The sequence below is a fragment of the Spea bombifrons genome, chromosome 13 (genome assembly GCF_027358695.1).
Source record: "Spea bombifrons isolate aSpeBom1 chromosome 13, aSpeBom1.2.pri, whole genome shotgun sequence".
NCBI classification, from domain to species: domain Eukaryota; kingdom Metazoa; phylum Chordata; class Amphibia; order Anura; family Pelobatidae; genus Spea; species Spea bombifrons.
The window spans coordinates 27,617,888-27,627,981 of record NC_071099.1 but is presented as its reverse complement, the minus strand read 5'-3'; the positions used below and the strand labels follow the sequence as shown (position 1 = coordinate 27,627,981).

The window sequence follows — 10,094 nt, the reverse complement described above, 5'->3', positions numbered from 1 at the left end:
TCAAGCCCTGGGAAACTTAGTTGCTTTTTATTTATTAAATATTTTGACCTTGTGAAATGTGTGTGTGTGTATGTATGTTTGTATGTGTATATATGTATATATATATGGGAGGTAGAGATATCATATATCCATTCAACATACTTAACTAATAAACCTTGGTCCGTTCATCGTGATGAGTAGACATGGATCTAATCTAGTGACAATCTCTAGTACATGTATCAGCGGGGACCTCGGAAACGCATTAAATATATCACTCCTCGGTACAGCCACCGATCTCCTGATTAATAATTTACTGGGACAGACAACTGCGGAGGAGGGAAGAGCGAGAGAAGAAAAAATCCTTAGTGGGAGATAATTTGTTTCACCAGATAAAGGAAATAATATTATTATGAGATAAAGGTTCGGATTCTGCGCCTGTTGTGGGGTGATAGAAACCTCGCTGTGAAGCAGGCTGAACGGAATCGCACGCTGAGACAGTCTTATTACGATGGCGTCTTATACCTAGAGGATAAAAATGCTTGAAACAAGGATTTAGGGTATATTTTAAGAGATTCTGATATTTTTTTTTTGTATATGTTTTTGAAAGATTTATGCTAATGTGTGCATCTGTTTGTTCCGTACGTGGTTAATGCCAAATAACTCGGTGGTGGGCTCAGCTTTCCCCATGCTGCATTACTTATATGGATGCTGGGTTATGACATCATACCTTGATGCCTAAGGCACAAAATTGGGTAGGCTTAAAGTCTAAAGGAGGGGGGTTCTTTTCTCTGGGCATACTTATGACTCTTGCCTTGCAGCTCTGACAAAGGAGCGAGAGGAGGGGATTTTATTTATATTATCCTATATCTTCCAAGCAGAGGAAAATAGTAGAATTGAAAACAAGTTTGACGATTAATAAACTAAGTATCTTTTAACTTGTTGGCTCTGCCTCCTTTGTGACTGAGAGGGTGGTAGACAGGCGGAAGAGGTTAATACAGTGAAGATATGCATAGGACGGGCGTATGGCTCCTAAATCTAAGACAAGACCCACGACTGATTAGGATCAGGAAAAACAGACAGAGGTTCATGAGGTTGAATGGTTATTATCTGCCGTCAGATTCTATGTTTCTAATTATTATTTTGTCATATTGTATTATGTAATGCTGTGTCATGATGTCACAGAAGAGGCAGAGGCAGCAAGATTTCCTTGAATTTCTTATAAATGTATAAGAAATGTATGTATGGTTACTTGCTTCACTTATACGCACTGTGAATACTATTAAGGTGACATAACTCTTATCAGGCTCCTATTCTGCATTAATCAGGCTGCGTGTGCTTTATGCCGTGTTCATGTGCACCTCTAGGGGCTTCAGCTCACGCCACCAGAGACACAAGAGTGGGTATTTCACTATATTAGTATTAGTACTTTTTTATTATTATTATTTTATATATATATATATATATATATATATATAGTATACTGTACTATATATTTATATATATATAAAAAAAATTTGTTTCTTATTTTTTGGGGTGGTGTGTGTGTGTGTGTGTGTGTGTATATATATATATATATATATATATATAATGTATATTTTTATTATTTTTCTCATTTTTTTGGGGTGATATGTGTTGCCCGATAAAAGATTCCCCCCCCCCACACCTGCCCCATGCCTGGGGTACATAGGGCTGGGGGTTTGTTCCGGAGCGTTGATGATTTAGGCAAACAGATGTCTCCCATAGGAAGGACTCTTTATTACCGAACGTGTCAGCACGTCTCTAAAATGAGACGCGAGGATTTGAATGCTAAATAATTGATACATGCTGTTTATTGTCTTGTTTTTGATTTTTAATCACCAAATAAATGAATAAGACATGCGGTGAAATGTCAGAAAGCCATGCTTAACGCCTTCGCAGCGAGAATCCGCCGCTCCGTTAACTATTTCAGCGGTTGGGAAGCTGACAGATAATGACTTTTGGCTTTATGCTCGCTCACTGTGCTTTCGTTCCACTAGATTCCTCCACAAGATACGGTTTCCCTATCGATTGCAGAGAGAATAGTGATTTTTTTTCCCCCAGATTGTAACAATATTTGACATGACACGATCAGTCTTGCGCGGTATTTTTCTAGTATAGAATGCTTAGGAAGATTAATGCCGGGGTGAGCAACACCTGTTTTTCAGCTACTTTGCTGACAATAAATCATCCATACAGCCCAAGTGTCCCTGGATTCGGGGAAACAGTACGGTTTTGGAGATCTGGCCATCCTGTATTCCCCGCAGCTGGTTTTATTTTGTAGAACATAGAGGAAAACAGACAGTAATGTCCAGTTGTGCCGCTTAATAGTCTTCTGTTCATTCATGATTGATATGTTCATGACAGATAAATAGGGACCTGAGCTGGTGAGTGGAGCTGCAGTGTGTTTTTCCTAATGCGAGCATGAAGGAGGACACACTGAGGACACAGATCCCCACGGGCTGCCCCTAGGAGGGAAGGAAACCAACAACCATACCCAAGAAGGCTGTAGACTTGATGTGGTCACCGTGGACGAGTTCTCACTAGCCTCATATGAAGCCTCTCCTTCAACTCCTCAGCTCCCCCTGTGGATTGAATTCCCTCCTATAGCTCATTCTGTTTTAAATGCCCCCTCTAAGTAACCAGGGGTAGACATCGGCAGGCTTTTAGTATATATATATATATATATATATGCACCATAGACATGTCTAGAAGGCTTCCCATGGGCATTGTTTCCTACCTTGGCATATAACTCTTCCCGTGGCTCTTTAACTTATCACATTGCTCCTGGACAGTTTCTCTACTGCTATAAACATACCTACCCAATAATAATTCACTCGCTCTTACACCTTACCATGTCCTCAATGAGATCCAAAGAGTTAACCCTTCGGATCTTTATAAGGGGCAGCATTCCACATAAATCCCTCGCCCACATCTGCTGCCAGCCCCCATCCATGTAAAGAGGTGTTCTTTATGAGGCTGGAGAGACAGCTGGTATACATATTTCTGTGCATAGCAGCTGCAGCATATTCTGTGCCAGGACAGTGGGTGTGCGTGTACAGTATGGCTACCATACTGCGCCGGGGTAGAGGGATGCTTTAGCTTTGGGAACGTCTTTTCTGAGACCTTCGCGTCGGAGTCTGTGCCTCCTAATTACATTTTGTAACCGAGGCCAGACTTCTACCTTTTTAAGCATTATTGTATCACCCCCTGGTTCTGTGTTCCAATGATTAGCATCTTATTATGTTGTGAAGTATGCTGAGCAACAATTCATTTATTTCTGTATCTCCTTTTAAATAATAATCCAATATTTCACTGTAACTCCTGTCCTTATGCTTAGGCGTGGATTGAGTGACGGTATGCCACGGAGTATCATAGACACAAGGGTGTCATGAGTTATGTACTAAGGGAATTCAACGTTCACACAGCAAACCCCAATTCAATCTAGTATTAGCTGAACAGAACGCCGGCGGGCGGCACCACCGGTGGCTGAGTCACACACTGACTCATGGGCACCGTACTGCTGATGTGACCTGCGTAATTATGAAATGGCATACTGTCAGGGGAAGGAGGTCAAGGCAGGGGGAGGTGAACCTGGAGGTACGCTAAAAGCCTTGCCTCTGACCCCTTCTTTGACTCCAGGCGATCCTTCTGGCTATCTCTGTGTAACTGAAGACCAGGTTTCCACCAGACCTTTTAAATTCTAAGCTGGAATTCTGCTCTGTGACCTCCTGCTGCAATGACTTCTTAGCGGTGGAGATGCACATTTCCTACCAAGTGTTAGATTTAGGGGTTTTTTTTCCCTAGTTTCACATAACTTATGCTTTTGACATTGAAGGGTTAAAGCATTGAATTTCTGGCTGCTGCCCATGCTTGTCAGGGAACATTTATTTGGGGGGGGGTTTAAATGGGGCAGACGAGCAGAGGAGAGAAACTTGGCCGAACGTCGGAATAATTAAGAGTTATTCCAATTAAAGGCGTGAGTGAAGCAAAGTAGGGATTACGTTATCCCGGGAGAGTGGGGAAGGGCTGGAGTTACTTTGAACATCTTCATCTCAGTGGTGAGGGATGTGTGGATCTCGAGTTGTTGGTTAACTACAACTCCCATGATCCCCCTACTTGCAATTGACCTTACCCCTGCAGGGGGATCATGAACATTTTTAGGATTAGAACTGATGCAGGGAACCAGGGCTAGGGGGTAATACGGTGTACTGGGCTCAATGAAGGGGGTCAGAGACAAAATTGTCCCTCACCTCTTCTAGTATCAATTGCTACAATGTAAAGGGACTATACCTTCACTGGGCCAATCGCCATTCCTAGGGACTGTGTAGGTTTGACCCTCCTTAAAGTTTTAACTAATCTCAGGGACTGTCACCCCAATATCGCATGATGTAACTTTCCTTTTGTTTTCAGATGTAATTTAATTTTAGATGACCACCAATGCTATGACATCACTGATGCAGTTGGTTATGGTAGTTTTTAAATGACTTAAAGAGACGGGCATGCCTCTGCATAGTCCCCCCCCCCCGAGAACCCTTATAAATAACGTCATGGCTGACTGTCAGTGCCGATGGTACAGATGCCACTGGGTTCAGTACTCAAGCAGGGCAAATTCTATTTTTTGCAATCGTTTTGTGACGTGGAAATTCTGACACCTGTGGAAGTATTGACTGACGCCATTCTGAGTAGAAACAAAGTACTTTGCGTTAACATTTCTGCAGGGTAGAGCATATACGATTTTCCCCACCTCTATTCACTACTGAAACCCCAAGGGGAAAATCAAGAGTTCATGTAATCTCATTCACATTTTCAGTGCTTGTGCGCACACTTAACATCTACTCCTTACAGACCAGGTTCCTTCACTAGAACCCTTGCTGTCTCGAGAGCTTGCAGTCTAGTGCTTTATCGTGATATAAGTGGGACTACAATTTAATTAAGCAATTAAAGATCTTGGATCTGGTGACAAGAATAAAAGAATGTGGTAGAATAATGAAATGTCTTATCCAAAGAAGAAAATGTTACAGTGTTATAATGGTAGAGGAACCCCAAAGAATTTGCAAGTGGTGGTGTAATGGTAGACTCGAAACCACTGAGTGATCAGTCCAGTGGGAGATTAAGGTCCAAACTCAAGGCATTTAAATCCACTTTGTGGCACAAGGACCCTTCCAACTGTGACAAATTAGTGAATAGCTGCTGTTTTCACACCAAGAAGCTTCCCAGTGCTACCCTACAACGGGAAGCCTGTATCAACTAGTAACAAAAGCATACGATCTATTTGTACGCCAGGCGTGTGGTAGATGACCCTGGGATTCCACTCCTGGAAAATAGAATCCCGGGTTGGGGTTTAAGAGATTAAAGTTAGAAAGCTTGATATCTGGACAAAAGAGAGCTTTTATTTCAATTAATTAAGGGGTGTACATCAGATAGGTCAAGCTCACAGTATACATTTCACACAGGGCACGGGATTTTAATTGGTTTTTAAAAAAAGATGACAGCAGGTGTATGACCTACAAAGAGCACATTGTCTCCAGGGATCAAGACAAAGAAGAGAAAACTGTTTACCGAGCTGGAGAAGAGACAAAAAGTACAGGCGTGGGGAATCGGTAAGCGAGGGAAAAAAGGAGATTAGGGTCATGCGAGATGTCGGTGGAAATCTATATACGAGTGCTAAGGGTTAGAGTGCTTTAAAGGGAAGGTGACGGGGGGTAAAATGAAAACGAGCTGCAAGATTCTACAAGGGAAAGGGTGAGGACAGTCTCAGGTTTTGCAAATTCTGCAGGGGCTTTAGTTGGACCTAATGCATTACAAGGAGGGCAGAACACAAAAAAGTTCTACCTATGGTCGCATCCATCATAACCCTTGGCCTGTTGGTTGTCTGAGCGTTATGGAAGTCATCAGGGCCAGTGCTACTATAGAAGCAAATAAGATGACTTCCTAGGGCATTGAACTTGTAGGGAGCTATGCCATGAATCAGGATGAAAGTGAATGAAGGAAGAGATTGCCTTTGGAAACCCTATGGCTGGCCCTGGGATAGTCCTCAGCCTTGGGTGGGTAGGTTGTCTATTGCCACCCAGATGTATTAATGTGGCCCAAGTAGATTTCCACAAAGCCACATAAAATGTCCTGCTTCCGCCATGTTTAAGGGTAATTCTGGGTAAATACACACAAAGGAACATTCAGTTTGAACAGCCTGAGAGTACCGAGCCGGGAAACGTACTCACGGACAGCTGCTTCATCCCACTGGGACTCATCACTGTGAGGTGGTTTTTGGCTATTACAGAAGTGGTTACTAGAAGCCGATCCGCTTCTGACAGTTCATGTGGGCAGTGACGTGACAGGAGACCCACTAAGGCATAGTACACAGCAATATTGTATTACTCCTTATATGCAATATTGAGTGAAGGTGTTCTGTTTTACCATCTGTTTTGCCCACAAATATGTAATAATAATAATAATACGTGGAGAAATATGCATAATGCATAATGCATAGCAAGCACAATGAAGTCATCTTTAGGGCAAATTACACAACTTCGGCTACTGTCTGGGGGCCCAAAATCTGATTGCCTGCTCTTTAAAATACTTAACAGAAACATTGCATGTATTTGTAGAGCGCCAGTGGATTTTGAAGCGCTATTATGGTGGGGGGTCCAGGGGTGTATTCTGGGGTAATAACGGGTAGCTAATTGCTCTCTTGGGTTATCAGGCTCTCGTTAAAGATCACTGATCTGCCCAACTGGCCCGTTAACACTATGGGGGACTGTACAGAGTTGGCCTCTTTAAAAGGCAGAGTTACATACAGTTACATAGTACATGAGGTTGAAAAAAGACCTAAGTCCATCAAGTTCAATCCTTCTACCAAACCTTCCTACTCTTGATCCAAAAGAAGGCAAAAAAACCTAATTAAGCTACTTCAAATTCTGCCATCAGGGGAAAAAATTCCTTCTTGACTCCAAGAGGCAATCGGATTTCTCCTTGGATCAAGAAGCTCTAAACTATTTATTCTATTTATATCCCTGTATGTCATGCCTTTCTAAAAAAAAAAACATCCAGACCCCTTTTGAAGGCATCTAGTGTATCTGATAACACCACCTCCCTTGGAAGTGAATTCCATACCTTTATTGTCCTCACTGTAAAGAATCCCTTCCTTTGTCGTCTATGAAACCTGCGCTCTTCCAGTCTCAGATGGTGGCCTCTTGTTCTTTGTACATTTCTGTTAATGAACAGGTCACTGAAGAGCTCGTTCTTCGTTCCAGCATACGCCACTCCTCACCGATGTACCATCCAAAAACCTGCAGCCTTCGGTGGGACCACCCGCCGATGTCAGCGGGACCACCTACCTGCATCCCGAAAAGCAAGGGCTCCAGGTGGCCAGAGCCTAGGTTATTCTTTGAAAACAATATCCTATTAATATAATTAAACTGATTGAGAGCCAAAAAAAGCAGAAGCCAACAGCTATTTGTAATAAACACACAGAATGAGGCTAATATCTGCGTATTTGATGAGTCCACTTCGATATTACGCCCTTAATCTCTTCACATCAAGGCAAATTGGTTTATGTTACGTGTCAACGACTCAACGACACGGCTATAGATCATGAGTAAATCCGTTCTGTGTATTCCTCGTATCCTGCTGACTTCTCCACAATACCTGCCTAACTCAGAATCGGCAAGAAAGATGACTCCCAGTCTCTCGTTTCTTTCATCGCTGTCATTATAGCGCCGATAATCCTGTTTATAGATTTACCAATTCTTGGTATTACCGTGTAATTTCTTTTATAATGTCTGTAATCACCCTGAATAACGGAACCTCTCGTCTGCCCGTGCAGCGTTTAATTGTATAGAACGTTTAAACATTTTAGTGGTGCCCAAAAGAACATCCGCCGGTTTTGCCACCTTTTGCCACGTTTCAGCTTACCTTATGAAAAATAATCCCTTGCTTTTAAATGAAATATATTAAAAAATATATAGAAAACCAAAAAGTCCCTTGAAACGTGCATGTAAGCCGATCACTTCTCCATTAGAGCTTCTAATTTACTTGGTCGGCTAAACCCGACCGCAGCGATGCGTCCGCTTGCAGCGAGAATTGATATATGTTGGTTGCCGCTTTGATTTAAATATGGACTCTGCGCTTCAAATCGCATTACAACACTAATCTTTTTTTTTTTTGCTGCCTTCTCTCTGTTCAGCTCGCCTCATTTGTTTTAGTTTTATTGTCGTGTTTGTTATTTTTCTCCTATCCTTTATAATATTCTGTTTGGTTTTTTCTGCTCTTTTTTTTTTTCCTCCATTCCTTTCTCCAATTTTCTTTTTTTCCTTTTTTTTTTCTCCTCTCTCTTTTCTTTTCACTAGAACGCTATCTCTACAGATTTAGAAGCTGTAACATTTCACCCTGTGTTTTTGAGTTTGTCCGTGATGCGCAATTGTGTTTAGATTGAAGGAAAGGAAGGCGACTCCTGGTTTGCCGCGGATACTATTAAAAAGTAAAAAAAAGGCAAGTTATTACTTTTATATAACCACTAAATAACAGCCAGATTGCCCTATATACCGCTTCCTGTGTATTGCTCCAAATGAACCGTCTCTAACACGGAATGCCGGGGACGTATCCAGTTTTCGATATATGGATCAGAGTGTCATGGCGCATGCGTGATATCGGCACTCGCCTATGTGCCGTTTTGGGGGAAATGAATGGAAGGTGCCAGTTTTTCACCAAGTAAGCCATTGATATGGCTGCGAATGCTTTCCGTATGCCTGGTAATGAATAATTGCGCAAGTTATCGGTGGAAGATGACAGTGGTACCAGCTTCAAAGACTTGGGGACAATGTTGCGTCTGTATGATAACTCCTATTGCGCCGTACTAGCGATGTATAACCAATCCTGTCCCTATAACCCCCCCATTACTCCATATATCCCCTCCCTATAACGCCTCGTATTTCTCCAAATAACTCCATCGACCCCCCTAGTATACAAATAACTCATCTTTGGTCCGTGTTACCGCTCGCTGTTACATACTTTGTACACAGCTCCAAATACCCCCCCTCCCCATTGCTGCCTTTAATAGTCTCGGAATAAGATTTCTAACGTACGATGTACCCGTTATGTTTTTTGGCTGGGGATTTAACCCTTCCAGACGGGGGCTTGCAGTGCAGCTGGCGGCTCGATACAGGGAGGGGAGGGATGAGAGGGAGGCAGGCATTAGGGCTCCGGGGAAATCTTTAAACTGTTCTCTCTCTCGCGCTCTCTCAATCCTTTCCTTGATCAGTTAAAGCCACTTCAGTTCCGAGCGAAGCAGCGAGCAGCGGTGCAGGCAGCTAACCTCCTGCATCTGCCGCCGCCGGCTACCTCTGCCCACCCTAAAGTACCCCGCACCTTTGCAGATATGCCAGTAGGATGCTAACCACCACGGTGTTCTGCCAGCCTGGCACTCTCGGGTTACTCTCGGCAGGTTACGATGCGTGAAGCTGCCCGTCTGCTCATCTTCCTCCTTCAGCTATTTCCCGCAGCAGGAGGAGAGGTGTTTGCAGGTAACGTAACTTTGCCGTCTTTGTGCTCCTGCTTCGCTCGCCCGTCCTGTGCTCCTTTATTCTGTTAGATGCACTTTATTCAGTGATTTATCACCAGATGCTGAGTCTGGCAGTTACAAGGAAAATGTTCGGCGTTACGATCCGGTGTTCAGTTTATGTCTGATGTACAGCGTCCTCCTAACTGCTAATTATCAGGACAGGCTGAGCCATAGCGGGGTTTGTATTTAATGTACAGGGACCCCCTGACTGCTGATTATCAGGACCGGCTCATTGTCTTAGTTATTTTCATGTAAACATAGGATTATTTCTTTTAGTTTGACAGTTTCTTGTATTACTGTTTTATTAGCATTGCATTTCAAATACTTGTACGATTATACATTCATTTTCCTTTCTTACGATATATCCAAGAATGGTCGTCATTGCCAAATCGCACAGATAACTGCATTACTTATGGAGCGATTCGCTATATATATAGATTAAGTTCTTTTCAGCATTGTATGTGAGCATTGGCCAGCGCTTCTATGATAGGGAAAGGGTTAATCAGTCGTCCTGGTCCCTGGTCCCTAAGATTTGGCTCTT

The 10,094-nt window shown here is 42.8% G+C and overlaps 1 protein-coding gene across 1 annotated transcript in view; it reads left to right on the top strand.

The window, feature by feature from the left end:
- The first annotated feature begins 9,267 nt into the window (after positions 1 to 9,267).
- The window catches only part of PTPRT (protein tyrosine phosphatase receptor type T), a 95,220-nt gene continuing 94,393 nt past the window's right edge, over positions 9,268 to 10,094 (top strand). The window contains exon 1 of the mRNA XM_053452927.1: positions 9,268 to 9,515. Coding sequence (XP_053308902.1) covers positions 9,443 to 9,515 — 73 coding nt within the window. The 5' untranslated portion in view covers positions 9,268 to 9,442. The remainder of the gene's footprint in view (positions 9,516 to 10,094) is intronic.